Here is a 26,014-nt window from a genome sequence, read left to right as displayed (position 1 = left end):
CCAGTCTGACTCAAGATTGGAATATATACAGGCTCCAACTTCACACCTTTAACTCATTGTCTGAACTGAGATGTTACTTTTTTAAATAAAACCTTAAGAAATCTTGGGAATGTGACTTGAAAGAGGTTCTGGGATTTACACATTAATGAATCCAAACCTGCAACCGATTCTAAAAGATGAAAGACTTAACAGCAATCTAGATTTGTTCAATATATCGCATCAGTTGTTTGACACTCTGAACTTTTGCTGCAAATTCTGTGTCCTATGATTCTGCTCCACTAGTTACCTGATGAAGGAGCAGCGCTCCGAAAGCTTGTATTTCCAAATAAACCTGCTGGGCTATAACCTGGTATTGTGTGATTTTTAACTTTGTCCACCCCAGTCCAACACCAGCACCTCCACATCTCACATGATATACAAGCATAAATTTAGCAATGTAATATGTGCTTGGGTGTGAGACAACAAAATAAGAAAGTACAGTATTTTATGTTGGCAGCCCTTTGTGGGGATGAATATGGCTGTATCAATTGTACTGAGAGTGTGATCGAGTTGCTGAAAGAGTTATCCAGTTAAATTGTAATGTGCAATTAAAAAGCTTCTTCAGGTTAAACATGAATATCAGGGTTGGGCGATAGGAAAGGAATGATGGCAAAGATTGAAGATACACAGCTGCCACCAATAGCTAATGACCTTAATTACATAGATTTGTATCACCCAAGTTCCCGTCTCATATAATTTTAAGAGATGGCAAATTGTACTGCTGAAGTCAAGATAATTAATACACTCAAGACAAAGTGAAATTGCCTAGTGGAGAACTAATTTGAAATTCCTAAAGAGGAAGCATATTATTTTGAATCGTCTCATGACCTGCACACATAACACTGCCTCCCATGCACCCCTCACTACTGTTTTGAATAACTAATTAGATGCAGCAAAACATGACATGTGTGAATTCTCTCCTGTCCCATTAATGTGTGTTACAAAAATTGGCTACTGCAATACTGCTACTAGGGACAAGGCATAGTCACTGCCCAAAGGAGTTTCACAGTTTTCTCCTCCCAGACTACCAACCACTCATTCAATACACTCCATTTGGCAACAGAGACATCAGTAATTGTACAGTTCCCTCCCTTTATAGCTTTTAAGGACTGCTGTATCATTCAGTAAAATATACTTTCATATAAAGCTGTAGAAAAGAAGTACGTTCCTAGCTGTGAATTAAAATAGATGTTTACTTAAAAACAGATTTTTTAAAAACCCCAAAATCATATTATCATCTATTAAGAGAGTGCTAATTGAGGTTCAGACTCTTCTGTTGTGCGATAATTATCCGTTTTGCCCAAATGTAGCATAAAACTGATTGAAATGTTCATTGCATGCAGAATAATTGCTCCTTATCTGATCTGATGGTTGTTCCTAATCATTAAGCTGCATTTTTTGGTCCATGTTACTTCTATTACAGACTAAACGGTACTTAAAATATACTATTAATTCTGCAGGATTTATTACTTATTCACGTCATCTTAAATAGGACACAATCAAATTCTTCAAATAAATCTGTGGGTAAATATCAGATACAATGCCAAACTATATAAGTTAGGAAGTTCTCCAATCCAACCATGTCAGACTGCTACCAACCATAGTGGCAGACATGATACTGTAATGTCCCCTGTTTGGTCTCACTATATAATCCTTCCCAGAAAATGTACATAGCTGGATGTCATTTGACAAAAAGATCAAACCAGGAGGCGATAGTCCAATAGTGAAACCACCGCCAGGATTCACCATTGAGACTCAGGTTTGAAGGATACATGTACAGGTGAGCTGACAGGTGATATTGGGCACTGACTGAGTCATTTCACAATATTTTCAGAAGAGGACAGATTTTAAGGGTAAAATGGCAATGAGAAGATAGAATTTCAGGCTGTGGAATTCCAGAATTAGCATATTTCTGCAGAGCCTCTATCACCTCAATTTTCCAATCTTTCACATCTCACCTCGCTATGGTCCAAATCTCCTTTATGGGAATTGGCCTTTGATTCAACCGATGTCATTGATGCACCACAGGACCTAGAGGAAGTTGCGATGTGCACACATCAACAATACTTATCGAGGAAGTTTCAACTCTGCCCAGACTGATCTGTGATTCCAACAGCAATGGCATCTTATAGCCAGAGCCACACAGACGTAGGCTGTTTTCCCCGTGCTAACCCTGGTTTTTACAAATATCTACTGAGAGCTTTTCATAGCAGGTGTAAAGCCTGCTGAAGAAGTGTAACTCTCAGTAAATCAGTTGGAGTATCAAAGCCCTCCAATACCCATGACAACTTTCAGCATTCTACAATGCTTACCTTCTGGAATCTCCAACTCACTGACATTGGAAGAGTCATCTTTATTAGGAATCATAGTGGCAGGGTGGTGATCACAAGGAAAGCTTCTTCCTATTTTCAACAGGTGAAGTGGCTGAGGTATTGTGAGCATACTTGGGGTTAGAGAGTGGAATGAACATGTCCTTTTCTATCCAAATAAACAATGCTGAGGGTTATTTAAATATATCTTTGTATCACTTTGGACTGGGAACCTAAATGGATACAGCTCCTCATTCACCCCAGAGAAAAGGTCTACCAAACATGCTGGTGCAGCCTATTTACAGACTTCCAGCTCCAATGCAGCCAGTGACTATAATTCTATTAGCTTTAAAATAGTGATGGAAAAGGATAGACCAGATCTAAAAGTTGAAGTTCTAAATTGGAGGAAGGCCACTTTTGACAGTATTAGGCAAGAACTTTCAAAAGCTGATTGGGCGCAGATTTTCGCAGGTAAAGAGATGGCTGGAAAATGGGAAGCCTTCAGAAATTAGAGAGTCCAAAGAAAGTATATTCCTATCAGTGTGAAAGGAAAGACTGGTAAGTATAGGGAATGCTGGATGACTAGAGAAGTTGAGGGTTTGGTTAAGAAAAAGAAGGAAGCATATGTCAGGTATAGACAGGATAGATTGATTGAATCCTTAGAAGAGTATAATAGCAGTAGGAGTATACTTAAGAAAGAAATCAGGAGGGCAAAAAGGGGACATGATATAGTTTTGGTATATAGAGTTAAGAAGAATCCAAAGGGTTTTCACAAATACATTAAGGACAGAAGAGTAACAAGGGAGAGAATAGGACTCCTCAAAGATCAGCAAGGTGGCCTTTGTGTGGAGCTGCAGAAAAGTGGACAGATACTAAATGAGTATTTTGCACCAGTATTTACAGTGGAAAAGGACATGGAAGATATGGAATGTAGGGAAATACATGGTGATGTATGGAAAAATGTCAATATTACAGAGGAGGAAGTGCTGGATGTCTTGAAATGCATAAAAGTGGATAAATCCCCAGGTCCAGATCAGGTGTACCCTAGAACTCTGTGGGAAGCTAGGGAAGTGATTTCTGGGCATCTTGCTGAAATATTTGTATTATCGATAGTCACAGGTGAGGTGCCAGAAGACTGGAGTTTGGCTAACGTGGTGCCACTGTTTAAGAAGGGTGGTAAGGACAAGCCAGAGAACTACAGCTTGATGTTAGTGGTGTCCTGAGGGACAGGATGTACATGTATTTGGAAAGGCAAAGACTGATTAGGGATAGTCAACATGGCTTTGTGCATGGGAAATCATGTCTCACAAACTTGGTTGAGTTTTTTGAAGAAATAACAAACAGGATTGATGAGGGCAGAGCAGTCGATGTGATCTATATGGACTTCAGTAAGGCATTCGACAAGGTTCCCCATAGGAGACTGGTTAGCAAGGTTAGATCTCATGGAATACAGGGAGAACTCACCATTTGGATACAGAACTGGCTCAAAAGGTAGAAGACAGTAGGTGGTGGCGGAGGGTTGCTTTTCAAACTGGAGGCCTGTGACCAGTGGAGTTCCACAAGAATTGGTGCTGGGTCCACTACTTTTCATCAATTATATAAATGATTTAGAAGTGAGCATAAGAGATATAGTTAGTAAGTTTGCTGATGACACCAAAATTGAAGGCATAGTGGACAGTGAAGAAGGTTACCTCAGGTTACAATGGAATCTTGATCAGATGGGCCAATTGGCTGAGAAGTGGCAGATGGAGTTTAATTTAGATAAATGTGAGGTGCTGCATTTTGGGAAAGCAAATCTTAGCAGGACTTATACACTTAGTGGTAATGTCCTAGGGAGTGTTGCTGAACAAAGAGACCTTGAAGTGCAGGTTACCAGCTCCTTGAAAGTGGAGTCACAGGTAGATAGGATAGTGAAGAAGGCGTTTAGTATGCTTTCCTTTATTGGGCAGAGTATTGAGTATTGAGTATAGGAGTTGGGAGGTCATGTTGTGGCTGAACAGGACATTGGTTAGGCCACTGTTGGAATGTTGCGTGCAATTCTGGTCTCCTTCCTATCGGAAAGCTGTTGTGAAACCTGAAAGGGTTCAGAAAAGATTTACAAGGATGTTGCCAAGGTTGGAGGATTTGAGCTATAGGGAGAAGTTGAATAGGCTGAGGGGTGACCTTCTAGAGGTTTATAAAATCATGAGGGGCATGGATAGGACAAATAGACAAAATCTTTTCCATGGGGTTGGGGAGTCCAGAACTAGAGGACATAGGTTTAGGGTGAGAGGGGAAAGATATAAAAGAGACCTCGGGGCAACATTTTCACACAGAGGGTGGTATGTGTATGGAATGAGCTGCCAGAGGGAGTGGTGGAGGCTAGTACAATTGCAACATCTAAAAGGCATCTGGATGGGATATGAATAGGAAGGGTTTGGAGGGATATGGGCCTGGTGCTGGCAGCTGGGAATAGATTAGGTTGGGATATCTGGTCGGCATGGACGGGTTGGATTGACGGGTCTGTTTCGTGATGTGCATCTCTATGACTCTATGACTTCACAGCATTGCTTCATTTTAACAATTCACAGTTGTCTTGTAGGCAAACCTGTCAATCACTTCATGCACAAAACGCCATAAGCAACCAGTTACATAAATAACCCAGTAGTTGATTTTTAACAGTATTCATTAAGGAATAAATGCTGTCAAGGACACAGAGAGCTATCTGTTCTCCCTTAACTAGTGGCTGAGGATTTTTATGTTCAGAGAAAAAGGACCTCCAATTTGTTTAGTACAGCAACCAAGTATCACTCTAGATTATCTGCTCCAGTTCTGAATTAAGAGCAAGAGTAAGCCATTTCATCCCTTGAACTGTGTTTTTCCATTCAATAAGGTCATATATGATCTGATTCTGGCTTCAATTCTAATTCCCAGCATTTCCCAAAATTCTTTGATTCTCTTATTAATCAAGAATATATCTACATCTGCCTTAAAATATTCAATGAACCTTCCTCAATCACTCTCTAGGGAAGATAATTCTCATGATCTCTCTGTCTTTAATAGGAAACTTCTTATTTTTAAGCTGTGTCCTTGTTCAGGGCTCTCACCCAAGATGAAACATTCTTTCAGCTTCCATCCTGTCAAGTCTCCTCAGGACCCAAAATGGTTCAATAAGTTTTCATCTCTTTGTCTAAACTCAAATGGATACAGACCCAACCTGCCCAAAATATCCTCATAGGATTGCCTCCTCATTTCAGGAGCTAGACTGGTGAACTTCCTCTGAACTGTTTCTATTGCAATTTTGTCTTATCTTGATTTAGGAATGTAAAACTGGACACAGTATTCTAGATGTGATCTCACCAGTGCACTATACACTGTAGTAGAACATTCACAATGAACATGAGTATTTTGATGTAAACGAGAAGGTAGATTTTCAACAGAGATAAATTGCCATCATGTATTTATATCTGAAAATCCTCTAATCTGTTGTTCACTAACATTATTGGCAAAATATTTTGAATCCTCTTAGCAGTCCTAAGCAAAATGATTGATTTATGAATATTTTTTCTTGCCTCTGTCACAACAAAGGGATCAGAATCATTCAATTTGTAATTCTTGTCCTATATACGGGATTAATATACTTTTTGGAACTATTAACCCTCTTTTTCTATATATGCAGTTTTTAATGTTCTAGCTAATTGACACATGGGTAGCTCTAACTGTTAGATCAGCACATTCATTAAAGCTGTTACTGTTTTATTGAGGAGACCTTTGAAAGTACTCCTTGCAGTGTTATAAAATCATCATAGAACATTTAACCAAATTGCTCCAATTATTTTAAAGAAAAATGTTTGTCTCTTACTCCAAAGATTAGGATATAACTGAGCAATTGGGACTTCCAACAATATGTGGGAGAAGAATAAAGCTTGCATGTGTATCTTTACAATCCATCATGGGGCAATATTTTTTATCTCAAAGTACTATTTCAGCTCATCCCCAATCTCCCCTTCCTAATTACAAGACCATTTACCTTTCTGTGATCCAATAAGTCAGAACAGCCACTGTGGAGGAAGAAAAATTGTTCTACAGCATTGCTGAAGCAATATATCATGACCAGTGGATATGGAACAGAGAGGTACAAGCATTTTAATTGTGCATTCTAAGTCTTGTTTGCATTTTTTAAGTGCATCACTCTCAAACATTCAAAATGTGAGACATAACAGATGTACAGATGAACACTCCTAATCAGCCCTTGTCTGCAAACCTGATTTAAATACACTGTTGTATATATACCTTAAAACAGGCACATACGTGACACTTCAAAGAATTTTTCTGTTTTCTAAATAAAGGGAATGACTTACACACAGGTGCAGAAACAAAATTAATAGTGAGTGCATATGTGAATATTATTAGAAGAAGCAGGATGTAAATTATTTTTTTTAATATGTTTTAATGATTGCTTCCAGAAATAATAGAGGGAACCACATGAAGTATTAAAACATGCCTTAACTTACTCCCTTTCCTCGTATTCCTTTAAATAGCTGAGGTCTTTCTAGAAGACATGCCTGTAAGCTTGTGTAACTTCTGGAATTCTGAACACTATAGCAGACTTAGTGGAAAATGAGTAAGAGTAAATTAAATAAACCTGCACGTTTGTAATTGCAAGTGAGAAGGTCTGGCAATGATTTTTTGAGACCCCCACCGCACCACCACCCCCCGCCCCCCACCAGAACCCTCCACTGTTAAACAGGAATTTTATGTACTTCAGCAAAATATAATTACTTTGTGTCAAAATGAAAAGCTTTAGTGTGTGTAATGACACAGCTGTAACCTCAAATTACACAATGACAATTGGAAAGTAAGCATAAAAAAGTGACATCTTGAACAACATTTTTAACTCCGCTGATGTTCTCAGATATTTTGGGCGTTGATCATTCTGCTTGAGTGGTAAGGATTTCAAATACCAAATTTCACTTTTCACTTCGTAATACTTGTGGACATGGCATCTATGGTTCCTGTGCTACAGCAGTATTTAGTCACAGACTAAATGGATTGATATAGTTTTGATATAACATTTGGGCTTCCTTTCTCAATATTTAAGCATGTCACTTCGTTAAAGTGTATATAAACACCAGTGAAGTTTCCTTCAAACAACCTTTTCAAGCAAAACGTTGGAGCTGCAGGCGATCCAATTTGGATGTTCATGTGCGCCTCAAACACGAGCAGTTCTTCACTCTTAGATTTCAGTTACAGAATCTCCTTATTCTAAGTAGATCCCTCGTTGACAAAGACACATCATTTCTCAGAGATAATCATTTTGTAAAATTGTTCTCAGGTTATTGTATTAACTGAAAAGACACCAAGAACATACAAAGGAACAGAAGTAGCATACCTGTTTTATTCTGAAGAATTCCTTGGTTTTCCTGTTGCTTGTGGTCATAATGGATATACTATCTATTTGGCAGGAAATAGCTAAGCCACTCTGGTTACTTAACCATTCTTCAAAATCAGGTACAAGGTCTTGACTGGTATATAGAGACATGTTAGGTGCATTAAGATCCTCAGTTGAGCCAAGTTATTAGAAGGAGCTAACAAGCATCACAGGGGGAAAGGAAAATCACCAGAGTCATCTTGGACTGTTTTTACATAACTGATAGTGTGGTCAGAACAATACAGGCCTGATAGCAGGTCTACAGCAAAGAAATTTTATCTCGAAATTGCTGAGCACAGAGAAATACCAGGCAGCGATACAGGATAATCAACTCCAATATGAAATCCACTGACCCTGTCTTGTTGTGCTTGTTATCTTGAAATAGCCTAAAGCACTAGGAATTATCCCACATATCCCAACATAAAGTTTGAATGTAGGGTCAGGACAAAACAGAATGGGCTACACTCACTGTGATTCTATATTTGGGAACACAGTATTACATTTTAAGGATTTCAGTTAGTAGTTTGTTGGATATAAAATCAAAACAATTGCTCTTGTCTGTCGGGGACGTCTGCAATTTATTGAAAATTGTTAGCTTGAATTGTACCCAGACATATGTATCCAACAGTTCAGAGATTTGCAAGATGTGTACTTGCAATAGTTTATCAGAGGGAGATTGCTCCACACCAGATCTTACACATTTCCTGACGATTAGTGGCATTGGCAGGGACTGGGAGCAATGTCGATGCAATGGTACAAGGCCAGAAGAAATGTGTGAGAAACTGAAACACAGTGCAAGGTTTTATATTCGCATCAGATTTTAAAAAATAGTCTTTCAAAATTCAAAAACCAAGAACATCCAAAAATTTGCATAGTCATTGAAGTTGGTCCTCACCTGTAGGATTATCTTTCCATTGATTCCATTAATTTCTTTATAATCATATATCTGTTGTATATGATCATTCCAGTGGCTGGTCTTGCAGAGTCTCTACATATATACTAGATACGTTGTTAAATATTTCACCACCTCTTTGTGCCAATAGACACTGCCACCTGTTCCACAGCATCTCAACTGAACCATAAGATCCTAAGATATAGGAGCAGATTTAGGCCATTCAATCAATTGAGTCTGTTCTGCCATTCAATCATGGCTGATATGTTTCTCAATCCCATTCTCCTGCCTTCTCCCTCTAACTCTTGATTCCCCCTATTAATCGAGATCCTATCTAACTTAAATACCCTCAGGTTCACCACCCTCTGGCTGAAGAAATTCCTCCTCATCTCAGTTCTAAAGGGTTGCCCCTTCACTCTGAAGCTGTACTGTCAGGTTCTTGTCTCCCCTATGAGTGAAAACATCTTCTCCACATCAACTCTATCCAGAGCTCTCAGTATTCATAAGTTTCATCATTCCAAACTCCATTGAGTACAGATCCAAAGTCTTCAACTGCTCCCTTTATGGCAGGCCCTTCATCTCTGGGATCATTCTGGTGAACCTCTTGTGGACATCCTTCAAGGCTAGCACATAGATATGGGGCCCAAAACTGCTCACAATATTCGAAATGCAGTCCGACCAGAGCGTTATGGACCCTCAGATACATCTCTGCTATTGTATTCTAGCCCTCTTGAAATGAATGTTAACACTGCAGTAGTCTTCCTAACTGCCAACTGAACCTACATGTTAACCTTCAGGGAATCCTAAACTAGACTCCAGTCCCTTGATGCTTCAGATTTCCAAAGCCTTTCCCATTTGCTTACACTGAAGATTTGAGCTGGAGTAGGCCGTTCAATGCCTCAAGCCTGCTCAACAATTTAATATGATCTTGGCCAATTATCAAGTTCAATACCCAAATTCCACCATCCTCATACATCCCTCGATCCCTTCACTCACAAGTATATTTATCTCTGTCTTGAAAACAATGTTTTGGCTTCAACCAGTTTCTGTGGTAGTGAATTCCACAGCTCACTACTTTCTGGCTGAAGAATGTTGTTTCTCATCTCAGTCCTTAGCTTTAAACTATAACCCCAAAGTTCTAGACTCCCCATCATCAGGAACATGATTCCTGTATCTAACCTGTCTAATCCTGTTAAAAATCTTATAGGTTTCTACGAAACCACCTCCCCACTCATTCTGCTAAAGTCCAGTGAATACAATCATAACTGACTAAATCTCTTCTCATATGTCAGTCCTGCCATCCCAGGAATCAAGTTGGTAAATGTTGGCTGCACTCCCTCTATAGCAAGAACATCTTTCCTCAGTCAAGGAGACTAAAACTGCACACAATATTCCACGTATGGCCTCACCACTGTGCTATAAAATTGCAGCAAGGCGTCTTGCTGTACTCAAAGACCATTGTACTGTTTGCCTTTTTTAATTTGTTTGTGGGATGTGGGCATTGCCGGCTGGCCAGCATTTACTGCCTGTCCCTAATAGCCCTTGAGAAGGTGGTGGTGAGCTGCCTTCTTGAACCATTGCAATCCACCTGCTGTGGGTTGACCATCAAGGCCATTAGGGAGGGAATTCCAGCCACCTTTAATTTCTGCTGCATGTGTATGCTTACTTTCAACAATTGGTCACAGAGGGCATCCATGGGTCACTAACATGCCCCTCTTAAATTTACAGACATTGAAGTAATAATGTGCCTTCCTATTTTTTCTACCGAAATGGATAACCTCATATTTATCCATTTTGTACTACACCTGCCCCACATTTGTCCACTCACTCAACCTGTCCAAATCACATTGGAACATCTCTGCATCCTCCTCACAACTCACCCTTCCACAAACTTTGTGTCATCTGCATATTTTGAGATATTACATTTAGTTCCCTCATCTAAGTCATTAACATATATTGTCAATAGCTGGGGTCCTAGAACCAATCCCTGCAGAACTTCAATAGTCACTGCCTGGCATTCAGAAAAAGAGCCATTCATTCCTACGTTTGGTTTCCTGTCTGCTCACCAATTTCCTATCTCTCTCAATACACTACACCCAATCCTATGTGCTTTAATTTTACACATTAATTTTTCATGTGACTTTGTCAAATACCTTCAGAAAGTCCAAATAAACCACATACACTGGCTCCCCCAATCAACTCAACTAGAAACATCCTCAAAGAATTCAAGTGGATGTGTCAAGCCTGATTTCATTTTTGTAAATCCAAGTTGACTGTATCTGATTCTACTACTGTTTTCAAAGTGCTCTGCTATAAAATCCTTGATAATGGAGTGTAGCATCTTCTCCGGTACCATCATCAGAGTCACTGGTGTATAATTCACTGTTTTCTCTCTATCTCCCTTTTTAATTAATGGGGTTGCATTGGCTATCCTCCAATCTGTTTCAGAATTTAAAGAATCTTAGAAGATATCCACTAGCAAATCCATTATCTTAAATATCTCAGGATGTAGATTATCAAGCCCTGAGGATATATCAGCCTTCAATCCATCAATTTCTCCAGCACCATTTCTCTACTAATGCAGATTTGCTTCAGTTCCTCCTGCTCAGTGTTGCCCGTCATTTCTGGTATGTTATTGATGTCCTCCTTTGTGGAGACGAAAGTGAAGTATGAATTTAGTTTGTCAGCCATTTCTTTGGTCCCCATTATAAATTCCCCAGTTCCTGACTATAACTTACCTACATTGGATTTCACCAATCTTTTTCTCTTCACATATCTATAGAAACTTTTACAATCAGTTTTTATGTTTCTCATAAGCTTATTCCCATTTTCTATTTCTTCCACTTCTTAATCAATCCCTGGTCCTTCTTTGCTGATTTCTAAACTGTTCCCAATCTTCAGGTCTCCTGTTTTTCTTGTAAATTTGTATGCTTCTTTTTGGATCTAATACTATCTCTAACCTCCCTTGTAAGCAATGGTTTGGACATGTAAAATGATACAAATGTTGATGACCTCTTTTCCTTTGGACTTTAAGAAGCTAAGTGGTAGAATTGTGCATTCAGGTAACTAATCACTAGTTGGAATTCTTTTGCATATCCTACACCATGATTCATATGATCAGTTTCAAGAATCTCACCGCACATTCCCATGTAAACAATTGATGATAGACACTATAGTGTTATCTCAAAACAAATCTACAATTTACTATATTATTTCCCAGATTAGGTGTTTGATAACATCATCTAAAAGGATTTTGAAGGTGACTACTCAGGCACTTATCTGTCCTGAGAAGCTTTCATAACATTCCAATTTAATGATCAGTGCTACAAGACTGTCAAAAACAGAAGCTGTTGGTCAGAAAAGCAAAATCTATGTGCGTTCTGCAGTGCGAAAGTGAGAATAAGACAGCTAATTAATTGAAGCCAAGGTTTCATTTTTAAAAAGACCAGTTTATCTGTGCTTTCCAGTCTGGTCTACATGCAAGCTTTATAGCTCACCTTGCACTAAGTGAATGGTGATGGAACAAGTGAGACTCACCTGCTTGCCATCCAAGGTGTATAGCTTCTTCACTACCCCAGTCTCCAGCTTGATGGCCTCAGTGATGTCAGTAAGAACTTGCTCAAAGGAGTGTGCTGTTTTCTTGTTGAGCAGAACTCTCACTGCTTTCCGTGGTTTGACTCCACTCCGTATGACAGTCACAAGTTTTGGGCGAACAAAGTCCTTGGTTTCTTTGACCTCAGTCATGTGCTTGGCACTGGCCAGAGACTGTGGTACTTTCTGGGTAGCAGAGGCTTTGACGTTCACAGACCAATTGGGATTTACATTCTTGGTGTAATCCACCTTTTTGAAGATGTCATGAGATGAGCAAACATAACTCTCTCCTAAACACAAAACAAAAACACCTAGTCAACATTGTTACTGAAATTTAACACAGAAAAAAATGTTTGATATAGTTAACTTAGAAAACAGTATTAAACAACCACCTTAGCAATATTACTACAGACTTCTGGAGCACATGCGACTTGAACCAAGGCCTCATGGCTCAAAGATAGGGACATTACCACTGCACTACAAGAGTCCTTACCTTAATATTGAAAGGCCTTCCTTAATACAGCCCTGGTTAAAACAAACAGTCAGCATGATTATATACAAGATGGTTATCAAGGCATATGAATGAATCAGCTGAAAAAAAAATCACAGGCCAGTCTGCACTATTGGCCATAGGGGCACAGGTTACAAATACCCCAAAATTTACAATTCTGAACATACAAAATAAAAAATAGTTTTCTGCTAAAGTTGGATGGCAAACTCAGAACCTGTCTCAGGATGTGACCTGAAAGTGATTAGTAGCATCACAGAATCCCTACAGTGTAGAAAAAGGCCATTTGGCCCAACAGGTCCACACCAACCTTCCGAAGAGTAACCCACCCAGACCCATTCCCTTACACTATTACTCTACATTTCCCCTGACTAATGCACCTAACCTACACATCCCTGAACACTACAGGCAATTTACCATAGCCAATTCACCTAACCTGCACATCTTTGGACTGTGGGAGGAAACTAGAGCACCCAAAGAAAACCCACACAGACATGGGGAGAATATGCAAACTCCACACAGACAGTCACCCAAGGCTGGAAACAAACCTGGGTCCCTGGCACCGTGAGGCAGCAGTGTTAACCAATGAGCCACCGTGCCATCTTGTAGCAGTGCAGACCTGTGAGGAGAGGGGCTGGGTGGAACTAGCAATAGTCTGAATGGGTCATTGGTCACGGTAACAGATCATTATAATTATGTCGGTTAAATTGCTACTTCCTTAAAAGGTCCTTGACCTAAAATATTGTTTCTCTCTTCACAAGTGCTGTTAGACTTGCTGAGTATTTCCAGCATATTGTGTTTATTTCACATTTCCAGCATCTGCAGTAATTTGATTTGGTTTAGTGGATGAAATATGGTTTTTATTGTCAATTTTCCCAAAATATCACTGTAATAGAGTATTTGCAAGGTCACATGTGGCATGGGAGAGGACAACCTCAATGTCCAATCAGCAACACATAAGTAGATTTCATATACGCTGACTAGAATGGAAATTCCAAGCATAAATAAGCACAAATGTATTTGTTTTTGTATGTTGAGAGTATTACAGCAACACACTATTTTCTGAATGACCACAGTATATATATACCCCTCTCTGTGATATATTTAATTGTTTCTTGTCTATTTTGGATCCCAACTGGGACTCTGAAGAAGGTCTTACTTAACCCCTTCAGAATTAAGAGCTGAATTCTGAACTAAGATCTCATTTGTGCTCATTTTCAATTAATTAATGGCATTCAGAACCTTATCATGCCGTTGGCATGGATTAAAACAGAATCATTTAATGGCATTACATACCCAAAATATTGTTAAAATACAAAAAAATGCAGAATTATTTAATGCATAAAATAATTGAATTATAACATATGAGATAGGAGCAGGGGTTGCTCTTATGACCTGTCAAGTCTATTCTATCATTGATGACTAATATGCAAATTCCTTCTGAAATAAAAACATTTTTGCTGAAATTATTTTGTTTAGTTAACCAGTAGTGAGATGCTCATGTAAACAATCGCAATTCCTCACTCCTGATCCCAGACAAATCACACCAGCTGCTTTGAGCAGTCACTGAAACAAGGTGGAAAGTAGATATACTAAAACAAAATTACATTCTTGTGGAGCTGCTGGTAGGGCAGAGAAGGTGGTATCAGAAATCCACAATCTTCAAAAGACATGATCAAGCCATCCTATGGACCATGAGACTGTGACATATTGTATCCATTTACTCCCCTCCCCTACACTGAATGACCATAGGGGCCAGCCACCATCTAATATTATAATGAAGTGTCATGTGTGAACCTGGTAATGTTTGTCCTGGGATCATTTGTTTGTCCTGGGATCATTAGACCTTAGAAGGTACCACAGTCAATTCTAACCACACTCTAATCTGATGCTCCCAACTGTATAACTTACACTCATTGACAGTGGTGGATGTGGGTATAGTTACAATGTTTAAAATACATTTGGGTAAGTACATGAATAGGAAAGATTTGGAGGGATATCAGCCAGGAGCAGGCAAGTGAGACTAGTTTAGTTTGGGATTATGTTCGACATGGACTGGTTGGACTAAAGGGTCTGTTTCTGTGCTGGATGACTCTATGACTCTGTAACAACTGTAATCAGGAACTCCAGGTTTATTTTGCATCTTCCTTGCTCTAGAGCTAATGAGAGGAACTAAAGGAGCCCTTATCATTCCTGCTGAGATCAGCTAACAAGAAGATCGTGACTGGAAGTTGGACTTTCTAGGCTTATACAATGTAGTTCTACACTGGTACTGCACACTACTGTCTGAGTCATTAGGGAGCTGTGGAAGAAAGCTTATTGTAAAGTTAGTAATAGAACAATCTCACAGGCTTTGGCATGGGATGAGACTCATTGTTCAGATGGCAACAGAATATGGGCAACATGGTGGCTCAGTGGTTAATACTGCTGCCTCACAGTGCCAGGAACCCAGGTTCGATTCCTACCTCAGGCGACTGTCTGTGGAGTTTGCACATTCTCCCTGTGCCTGCGTGCTTCCTCTGGGTGCTCCGGTTTCCTCCCATAATCCAAAGAATTGGCCATGATAAATTGCCCATAGTGTTAAGTGCATTAGTCAGGGGTTAATGTAGGGGAATGGATCTGGCTGAGTTATTCTTTGGAGGGTCGGTGTGGACGTATTGGGCCAAATGGCCTGTTTGTACACTGTAGGGAATCTAATTCAATTAAAAGTTCAGGGGAGAGCTGTAGGAATAGTTGCTTGCACTGCCCACACTATCCAACCTGAGACAATCAGCTAGAAAAGTTTGTACGGTTCAGACAGGCTATGGCAGAAATAATGGAGAAACCCATTCACTGCCTATTTCTACTGGTTGATGGTGGTGAAGCTGACATAAGTGGCTGTGCAGAGCTAAAACAGGAAATGAATAGAGTGGGATGAGATGAGGCAGCAGTGAGTAAAACGAGAAATAACTCAAGCTAGTCTTTAAAAGTATGAATATACATTGTAAAGAAGTCATGTCTGTTGCTGACCAAATGGCCATAGGGCAATTTCAGTTCCTCATCTAATCCTTTGATAGTTGTGGTGTGTCTGCTTGAAAATCTCTTCAAAGTACAAAATGGTCTAATGACTACATGTTCCACCTTGAAGTTTACTCTCATTTGTTACATGACCATATTTACTTTTAAAATAAGGTGGTTAGATCTTGCCAAAAATCTGTGTTTTCTATTTTTACACACATACATACACACGCACACAAACGTGCAATCTGGAATCAGAAAGTCTAGGAAGCGGCTGTTAAAATAGCTGAGGCCAGCAAAAAGAGTTGCAAGAAATTTAAATTACTCAGTGTTTGATACACATACATTCTTGAATGAAACACAACATAGCTTTCACATATTCACTGTTAAACCTCCACAGTTACTGGCACACAATGACATTCATACTTACCTTGTGAAGTCTTTATGTCAGTTTTAAACCCTCAAAAGATGCCAAATCATGTCAGAGTACAGCTGTAAAAGTCCTGGCTGCCCTCTATTAAATGGTTACTTTCCATGTTTGAACCAAGATTGTTAGAGTTGACAGGCTATTCAATCATGGGAAATAGTACAGTCCAACCCGGCCCTCATCCAACATCTACAAACATGTGTGCACATTCCACCACAGGTTAATGGACAAAGCTGAGGAATGAGAACCTTAACCAATATTTGAAATGTATAAGATCCTGAGGGATCCTGACAGGGTAAATGTGGAGAAGATGTTTCCTTGTATGGAAAAATCTAGAACGAGGTATAACTGTTTAAAAATAAAAGGGTTTAAAACAGAGATGAGGTAAAACCTTTTTCTCCCAAAGAGTTATGTGCCTTTGGAACTTTCTCCCTGAAAAGGCTGTGGAAATGCAATATTTGAATATATTTTAAGGTGGATAGATTCTTGGTAGGCAAGACGGTGAAAGATTATTGAGAATTGCAGGAATGCAGATTTAAAGATGCAATCAAATCAGACATGATTTTATTAAATACCAATATAGACTCAAGGAGCTGACTGGCTTACTCCTGTTCCTTGCTCTTACATTCTCTCTTCCACAGGCTATAGGCACTGTGAACAACTACCTAGGCATTACTGTCACACCAACTTAGGCCAGTTAATTCAGCACAGTGGAGGGCTCAAACTTGTAAGCATTGCCATCTTGTTAACATCAAACCCAAGTAACCAGATCACTTACCCATCAACCAGAGAGGGGAGTAGAACCAGAGGTATTTTAATTCGATTATCCTAAATGCTGGACTTGTTTTCTAGTCCTAACTGACACCTAAATGTAATCTTGTTAGTTGTTGCATGAAATATAAATAATTATTAACCTTGTTTAGCAAACGCAAAATAACATTAAAAAAAGCATTGTTAGAAAGGAAAGTTCCTTAATGAAAAAGTAGGCCTTTCAGACTCTTGAGTCCAAGTACTCATAGCTTCCAATATTAAATGCAGTACAAAGCCTATAAAATTAATCAGGTCCCCAAAGAAAACAAATTCGTAATGAGATAATTAACAAAGTGGTTAGCTGTCGCATAAATAATGCAAAATGAAGGCCAAACAAGTTAATGTAGAATGTAGGCCAAACAGCTTTACAGAGATTCTATTAAACAGTCACTTACAAAGCTATCAGCTCTACCCACATTCTGCTCTCAATTTTCTCCTAAATTAGAAGAATAGCAATAGAAAGGGGGAGTTCACTAATTTTCCATAATTTCTCTCCGTTGGGTTACAATTCCATCAGGAGTACAGGGCAGCCTGCCCAATCACTATTTCTCTACATTCTCATGTTGGAAATGCACTTACAGGCTGTCTAGATGAGGGATTAATAGATTTGTTATAAAGTTCATATTTAGGTTTCTCATAATGGTAGTCATTTTTGCTCCGGTATAAATTATTTTACTTTAATGCAAATAAAATCTAAAGTGTAACCTGAAATTAATGGATAATGAGCTAATAATAGGGTTCCAATTAAGACTACTTGCGTATTCTGGAGGTAAATTCAAAACTTGTTTATTCTTTTGGCTTTTTGTCTACATAAAGCTCGCATACATATTTGTCCAATGTAAAAATGGTACCAAAAATGATATGTTCAAAAATTTGGCAAAAGAGTGGTATGTGGGCTTCAGGCCAGTGCACAAAGCATGCCAAATGTAATAATATGTCTAACATGATATCGCTTGCATATGTCACAATGTGGTCCAGTGCCTGAGTCTCTGCAGAGGCTGTAACTTGTGATGACTCAGCCCTTGTTACGAATTCCAGTCAATTATCAAACTTTATGTGAAGCCAAAATCAACAACAAACCACACTCAATCAATCAATAGGATGATTTTACGGATGTGAGAGTCCAATATCCCACACATGTTAAAGAGGGAGTATTAACTCACATGACTTAATTTGCATTTACTAGGGTCTAGGTTAGAGTGGTGCTGGAAAAGCACAGCGGGTCAAGCAGCATCCGAGGAGCAGGAAAATCGACGTTTCGGCAAAAACCCTTAATCGGGAATGGATGATGAAGGGTTTTTGCCCGAAACGTCGATTTTCCTGCTCCTCGGATGCTGCCTGACCTGCTGTGCTTTTCCAGCACCACTCTAATCTAGACTCTGATCTCCAGCATCTGCAGTCCTCACTTTTGCCTATTTGCATTTACTAGGTAACATTATGGTGCCAGATTGGTTAGTTATTCAGTTTAATGTTTGTTACTGGCATTGCCAGTGATCAACTAACTTTTGTAGCAAATATATGAAATGTTTATCTGCTTTTGCTCCACGGATGCTGCCAGATCTGCCGAGTTTCTCCAGCTCTTTCTTTGTTTCAGATTCCTACATCCACAATTCTTTGCTTTTTTAATCAACTGACTTCTCTTCACTTGTGGAGGCCGTTACAATTACAACATTTAAAAGGCATCTGAATGGGTATATGAATGGGATGGATTTAGAGGGATATAGGCCCAGTTCTGGCAAATGGGACTAGATTAGATTAGGAACATGGTCGGCATAGATGAGTTGAACTGAAGGAAGGGTCTGTTTCTGTGCTGTACATCTCTAGTTTTCTCCAGCACTTGTACATACGTCCATGAACATACAAACTCAGCTGAACAAGTAATATTTGTTACACTGGGAGATTGATACAGGAATACCAAATCAGCAAGAGTGGCTTTATTGCCTAATGGCAGGAGGAAATTCAAGGAAATTATGGACATTCTCCAGGGTGATCCTAATGAACACTTTAAAAGTATAAATTGGGCAGCAACCATTTATTAGTCATAATAAAAAGGCTCATCTAAAACACAATCACTTAGTAAATTACTTTGTCAAAAATGTCTATCCTCAGGAAGCCTTTCATTGTAACTTGAACTATTAAATCCCAGAGTTTGCACTAACTAATTTTAGACAGAAGAGCTATTAATATTTTTGCTAACATAGTTTCTTGTTGGGTGGAATGTGCTGGGGCACAGTGGCATGTTGAAGGGAATTATTTCACAGCTGCTGCTGGGGTGCAGTGCCAGCTTAGTCACCCAGACATGTAAATGATGCAACATTACGGTCACACCCTGTTGATGGAAGAATTCTATTCCCATGTGTCAGACAAGAAGCAGCCCAAAAGGTCATCCTCACTACTCTGGATCAACTCTGGTCCTGTTGATAATAGAAACGGAAAGCAAAGGTGAGAAACTGGCTGACAGGTTAATTTTAGCATTGAACTGTACCTCTTTAAAATCCTCTCGCCTATCCAGTGTGTCATAGATTGCTCTTTAGAACCCCCAACAACAGCGATTTAATATAAAACCCACAATTTTGACCCCAATGCTACACGGCAGCGAAAAACATCTTTAAAAATCTTTCCTGAGCTTAACATCTTGAAATATGCTACCAGCAGCTTTATTTTTCCTGCTACCTTATTCAATGACAGATGTGGTAGATAAGGAGGCTGGATTGTCGCAGTATCAGAGTTTGAAGCTTGTTGCTTAAAATTTCTGTGAAATTGGTATTAGAGCTACTAAGATCAAAATTATGGTACTAAACTAAGAATGACCTTGCTCATGAATAATATGAATAAACACATAGTAATAAAGATAATAACACATGGTAATATCAAAACAAAAATTGAAATAATTAAGCAAAATCCACCATATGTTGAGACTTGCACAAAAATATCACTGACCAATACAATAAAGTGATCATTTACAGCAAACATAAATCTGTAACCCAGTGCCATTTCCGTCACTTTATTAGGAATTTCAACACCTAGTGCAAAGAAAGGATGGGTGTAGGGATAGGAATGGTTTCAACATTAGGATTGAGAAGAATAATCAGAGTCTACTAAGCAATGAAGATCCTCCCTTTTAAATTCACATCAGTCAATTAGAGTTTGTGCTTCAACATGTGTATTTAAATTTGCAAACTTTAATTAAAATGAGATCATACGATAAGATCTCATTGCTCCTACACATAGATTGCATTGTTACATGCTGTAAGATGGCCCTGCATAAGCAAACAACAGTTAGCCAGCAATATTTATTTTTTAAAAAGTAAAAGGAGCAAGGGAGATTAGTTCTGGTATTATACCAAAATGGTCAATTACTAACCTTCCTCCAGTTCATCAAGGCTAGTAATCTTCCCAAGCCCATCAATGGAAAAGATAATGCGAACTCCCTGTGGGAGGTTCACATTATCAGACAAGGTTCGGGTCAGGTCTGCCAGCAGAGCGTCAAAGGAACGGAAGCGATCTGCAGATATTGCATACACAATGCCCTTGAAGTACCGATCCCCATTACGATAGAAGCGGACCTTCTTGGCTTTCTTCTCAGTGGTAAGGGCCTGCAAGGTTCGGGTGCGGTAGAAACTGCAATGAGCACTGTGTGTGGGGCTTGGTAAACCATTCATCCTTGAACCCTTTGAGTAACGTGTCTTGTCCCTTTCGTCAAAATGGCCGAAATCCAGCTCTTTATCTTGGAACATGCTTCAGTTAATTGATCAGAATTGAAGATCAAACAAACCTGCAAAAGACATAAGGCTCAAACTCACACACAGTGTTTGTGAAAATCTGGAAAATCACTGGCCTTTATATATCCTAATGAAAGAATATTCCTTCAATAGTTGGGTTAAAACACTAATTTAATTTGACATTTTTCAATCACTGGGAATATGCATTAAAGTTGGTGAGGGAATCTTTGGTATTAACATTTTCCCAAATCATATATGTTACTTGAAGTGTTGCATTCTCAATTGAAAATCACAGGAGACTAGTGTTAGAAAGAGAAATATTACAGTGGACCAATAGATTTGGAATGAGCCACATTGTTAGCATACAGTAGAAGGAGCTTTGCTCTGTGTCACATCTAACTGTAGTATACCAATATTAAATTCCTGAATTGAAAAGGCATTCTGATCTCCAATCAAGGTGAGTTACTTGCATCAGAGGTTATGCATCTTACAATAAGTAACTCACTTCCCTAAAGCCTGTGCTTACTACAAGGCACAAGTCAGGAGTGCAATGGAATATTCCCCAATTGTCTGGATGACTGCAGCTCCAAGAAGCCTGACATCATCCAGGACAAAGTAACCCATTTGATTGGCATCACTTTCACAAATATTCAGTCACTCCATCACTGACAGTTAACAGTAAATGCCATCTATTAGATGCACTGCAGAAATTCACAAAGCATCCTTAGGCATCACATTCCAAATCCACAACCATTACCATCAAAAAAGACAAAGGCAGTAGATACATAGGAACACCACCACCTGTACATTCCATCCAAGGCACTATCATCTTAACTTGGAAATATATCTTCACTTCGCTAGATAAAAATCCTGGAATTCCCTCCCGAATGGCTTTGTGAGTCTACCTACATCTTTTTGACTGTAGAGTTTTAGAAAGCAGCTCATCAACACCTTCTCAAAAGCAACCAGGGACAGGCAATCAATGATGTCCAGCCAGTGATGTTCATGTCCCATGAATGAATGAAAAAACACAAAGTTCACCAAAAAATTGAGAACTTATTTTGTGGCTAATCTCCTCTCAAAGCTTATATTTAATGACATCTTAAAGGGCTTTTAATCTTATGAAATGTTCTAATTTAAAAAAGTCTTCTTGCGTTTTAGCCTGTAAAACATCATTTAGTGATGAGGGGTCACTGCTTGATTTAACCATTAATGGCTGATCTTAGATTAAATAGAAATGTTCAGTTCAAATATATCTTTAACATAGATGAAATCACAAAATTTAATTTTTGATGGACTTATCCCTTGGGTGGTGGTGGTGGTGGGGAGGTTGGGGGTTGGTGGGGGGGGGAGGTGGACTCAATCTTTTTAGTCACCAAGAGATTTTGAACAACCATAATTAATCAGTACACAGATCACATGAAGACCAACCACATTCCCACTAATATTGACAAGCATAAAACCCCCGAACACGCCCCTTTTTGTCTCTAATGTGCTCACGCTACTGAAATTACTAGGTAGAAAGCAGTAAGTAGAATTATTTAAATATGCTTCTCAAATAACTGAAGGTGTAGAAATCAGTTTTCAATTAAGCCACAATGCATATTCACAATTCCCAACATTTACCTCTAACCTGATCTCTCCTTTAATCCTTCTAAAATTAATTTGTTTTCATGTATTTGCCATTTCATGAAATTGGAACATTACATTAATGAACATAATGTACATTTCAACACACAATACAATCAATGAATTATTTTTGGAGTCCAATCACTGTTGTTATTGATGCAAACATAACAACCAATTTTAATGGCGCCAATAACAGTAGCAGATATGAAAGACCATTATTCTGCTTTACTAATGATGGTTGAGAGATTAGCATTAACCAGATCTCCAGGAAACCTCCCTTCCTTTATATGCACTTGAAAAGACTGACAGAGCCTTACTTTAGCATATCATATAAATCGCCAATAATATAGATTCCTCTCAGTATTAGTTTGCAGTTAACCTATCCAGTCTTGTAAATGAGCAATACGATCATGAGCCAAATTGGTACTGAAAGATTAAATTTAGTGCACAAAGAATTGGTGGGTCAAACTAATATTTTGATAGCCAATGTACTTGATTTACCTACAAGATATATCATTTTAATGTAATAATGTTATGATGATGATAACCCAGGCCTCTTCTAAACTCATCCATTTACCAAATGCATTGAATTTCCTTTAACCAACTGAAATTTAGCAGAACCACATCTATAGTATTGAGTCACCAGACATTGCTCAGGATTAGATATCAAAATTTAAAAAGTGTTGATATCATCTCAAATTCCCTTCAATGGCTTCCCCTGTCCAAAGGCATACAAGAGTTTCCCTGGCACCTCATTTATGTGACCAATCTTCATCAATGTCTACACATTAGTAAATCAATGGGGGGAAGGAATAAACAAGACTGTTCCTCCATTTGCAACATACACTTTGCAAATAATATCAGAATGGAGACCCCTGGTTTCTCCTCCTCAAGGGTGGGAACATAAAGGATAGGTGCTGCTTTGATAGTTGCTGATTGAAAAAAAACCCCAAAGATTGAATCTAGATCTCTGCAGTTTGCTTGGCTTTCTCTTGGTTGAGCTTTCAGTGTATTAAGTCTTGAGTTTTTAATGACCCGTGAACAATCAAAGTCAACCAGCACCCTTACTTCTATGCATTATTAATAAAGCTCACAGTGAGGGATTTAGCAAACAACTAACCCTCTTAAATCATGGTCAGAACAACTACATTATTTGATTGCAATCTTTTTCCTTCCAAAGGCATGCTATCATTCCATGCTGTGGGCATGGTTTCATGATCAACTTACATTCATAAGCATCTTTCTCTGTAAAACATGAGCAGGTTTTGGAATAAAATGTGTTACACCTCGCTCCTGGATCATTGACATCATGAACATATAAAGTGGTGAGACTGGGTTCACCTTGTGATGAGCTGTTGTTGGGAGCTAGAAATGACAGGTTGGTGCAGTAGAGGGTCTTTTTTTGTTTCCAAGTGGATTATGGTGGAGAATTGGTGGGGCAGTGTAAAAATGCTGACCTGTGCTAATCCAAATCCGGGAGGGTTGCGAGTCACCCTGATGAGTCCCAGAGTGACGCCCCCCATTAAAGTGAAAAAAAATGCAAAAAAAATCAAAATGTTAATTTTCACTGCAGCCCTGCAGAACGGTATGATCCTCAAAGATGACCGAAACTAAAACACAAAACTGTGAAAATAAAATCACGAAAGTCATCGTTTTGTGCATCTAATCCCAGTTACAACTGGAAACGAGAAACATGAAGAGTATTTCATCCTGACCCCGTGCCTTAAGGTAACAATTTCTGGGGAGTGGTTTCTCCCTGCTCTGTACAATGTATCTGATATAACGGTTTACAAATAAAACGTATTATTCATAAACGGCTTTGTAAAGAAAGGGCAACTGAACACACAACACGGAAGACTCACATTAAACACTTGTTAACAAAGGCGCGATAAATGAATCATTAAAAGCCGTCTCAACACTTACTGTCAAAAACGTCTTAACAAAGGGAATTCATTACTGCGATTTATTGAACCATCGCATAGTTTTTAAAAACGTACCGCTCGTTAAAAAAGAGGGGATTAACAATTCGTTTATATGAAATTCCATGTTCAATGGGAAAAAAAATGTAAGGTGAAGCGATCTGTTTGTAGGCAAAACACTATTGTCTGTTAACATTGGTCTGCAATACGTATTTACAATAGATTGAATGGGAAATGTTAACTCTTAGCCGGTAATCCTGAAAAATACCATGGAATGACTCGTTAAAAGGTGAGGAAACATCAGGTATCTAGGAATGAACACGAGCTGTAGAATAAAATTTGAGAAAATCTTATCATCCCCATATATCATCTGCAGAGACACTGAAATAAATCACTTTTCAATGAACATCGACTACAGAATGTCAAACCCGAACTCGAACAAAGTGCTACAGTAATAGTGCACGAATGTCTATTCAGAGATAGATACAGATTGGTTCTTTTTGTCTCTGTCTTTTACTTACACCAAAGGAGCAACTCACCAAATTGTGTGCAGTGTGGACAGGGTGTGGATGCAGAGAGACAGAGACAATCCAAGTCTGCTTTTGTTGTCTGCGCTCGGGCGAGCCAGACCCACAAATGGGAGAAATGGGGGCTTCCTTGGGTCCTAGTGCGAGACTATGTCGACTTCCACTGAAACAGCCCGAGTGTTGCAAGCGGGTCGCACGTTTCCTGTTCTAGCGCCTCGCAGGGGTCGAATGAATGAGCGAAGAAAACACAACACATTTTTATAAAAATCGCAGCGGTACACAAAATGGACCTCAGTTCTCTCAGTCAGCACACTGGACTAAGTGTTTAATGTATAATGCAATATTGAAGAAAACGAGACTTGTAGGGAATGATGTCTCTAGATCACAGCTATGTTCCTCTTGTTTGCAGAATATTTCTGTTGGGTTCGAACTCTACATTCTGCTATTGCAGAAATGCCTTATCACACCTCAGAATACCTCAAGGCTATTCATATGAGATGACTTACAAGCACAGAGTTGAGCAGATTTTTTTTTAAAGGTCGAGTCGTTTCGTTGGATTCTTTGAGTAGGCACTAGTCACCTACCCCGGAAACACACACAAATACTTTGCCTCAATCTTTCACCGCTCAGGGCATCAAAATATTATCCGAGCTATGACCGGATAACATTTCCTCAAATGGCTCCAGATCATTTGCCTATCACACGTGTGGCACTCCCTCCATCATACTTACAAAATATTTACCCATTGCACTGAAGGAGGTTAATGGAAATCTTGCATTCCCACTTCACCCGCGGGGGGGGGGGGGGGGGTGGTGGTGTACAAAGTTAGAAATCACACAACACCAGGTTATAGTCCAACATGTTTAATTGGAAGCACTAGCTTTCGGAGCGACGCTCCTTCATCCCCAGGGGACAGTTTGGTGGCGGATGCTGGTGTTGGAGGGGAGGGAGAGTTATGGGGGAGGGAAAGGAAAGAGAGGGACAGAGAGTTAGGGAAAGGAATGGGGGGGGGGGGGGATTTTGGGGGAGGCTGACAGAGTGTGGGTCCAGCCGCTTTGAAGAAGTCTCCGTCTTGTGGATTGAGTGAGAACAGTTCCTCATCCCCGCGCATTCAACCATTCACATTCGCCTTTCATTAAATCTGCCGTACGGTCAACGGGGAAGCTGACAGGGGGTTATTTTACACGGTCTCACCGCTCTGACACAAACTACCTGGCGTTTGCCTAGCAGCGAG

The 26,014-nt window shown here is 39.3% G+C and overlaps 1 protein-coding gene across 3 annotated transcripts in view; it reads right to left on the bottom strand.

The window, feature by feature from the left end:
• The window catches only part of LOC140495987 (neuronal migration protein doublecortin-like), a 174,796-nt gene extending 149,856 nt beyond the window's left edge, over window positions 1-24,940 (bottom strand). For all 3 annotated transcript variants that reach the window (XM_072595368.1, XM_072595369.1, XM_072595370.1), the window contains exons 1-3: window positions 24,793-24,940; window positions 20,348-20,758; window positions 12,188-12,531 (exon numbers count right to left, since the gene is read on the bottom strand). In XM_072595368.1, coding sequence (XP_072451469.1) covers window positions 12,188-12,531; window positions 20,348-20,720 — 717 coding nt within the window. In that variant the 5' untranslated portion in view covers window positions 20,721-20,758; window positions 24,793-24,940. The remainder of the gene's footprint in view (window positions 1-12,187; window positions 12,532-20,347; window positions 20,759-24,792) is intronic.
• Between the last annotated feature and the right edge of the window lie 1,074 nt (window positions 24,941-26,014).

Source organism: Chiloscyllium punctatum, chromosome 25, assembly GCF_047496795.1.
Source record: "Chiloscyllium punctatum isolate Juve2018m chromosome 25, sChiPun1.3, whole genome shotgun sequence".
Classification (NCBI taxonomy): Eukaryota; Metazoa; Chordata; class Chondrichthyes; order Orectolobiformes; family Hemiscylliidae; genus Chiloscyllium; species Chiloscyllium punctatum.
This window is presented reverse-complemented; position numbering and strand designations above follow the sequence as displayed.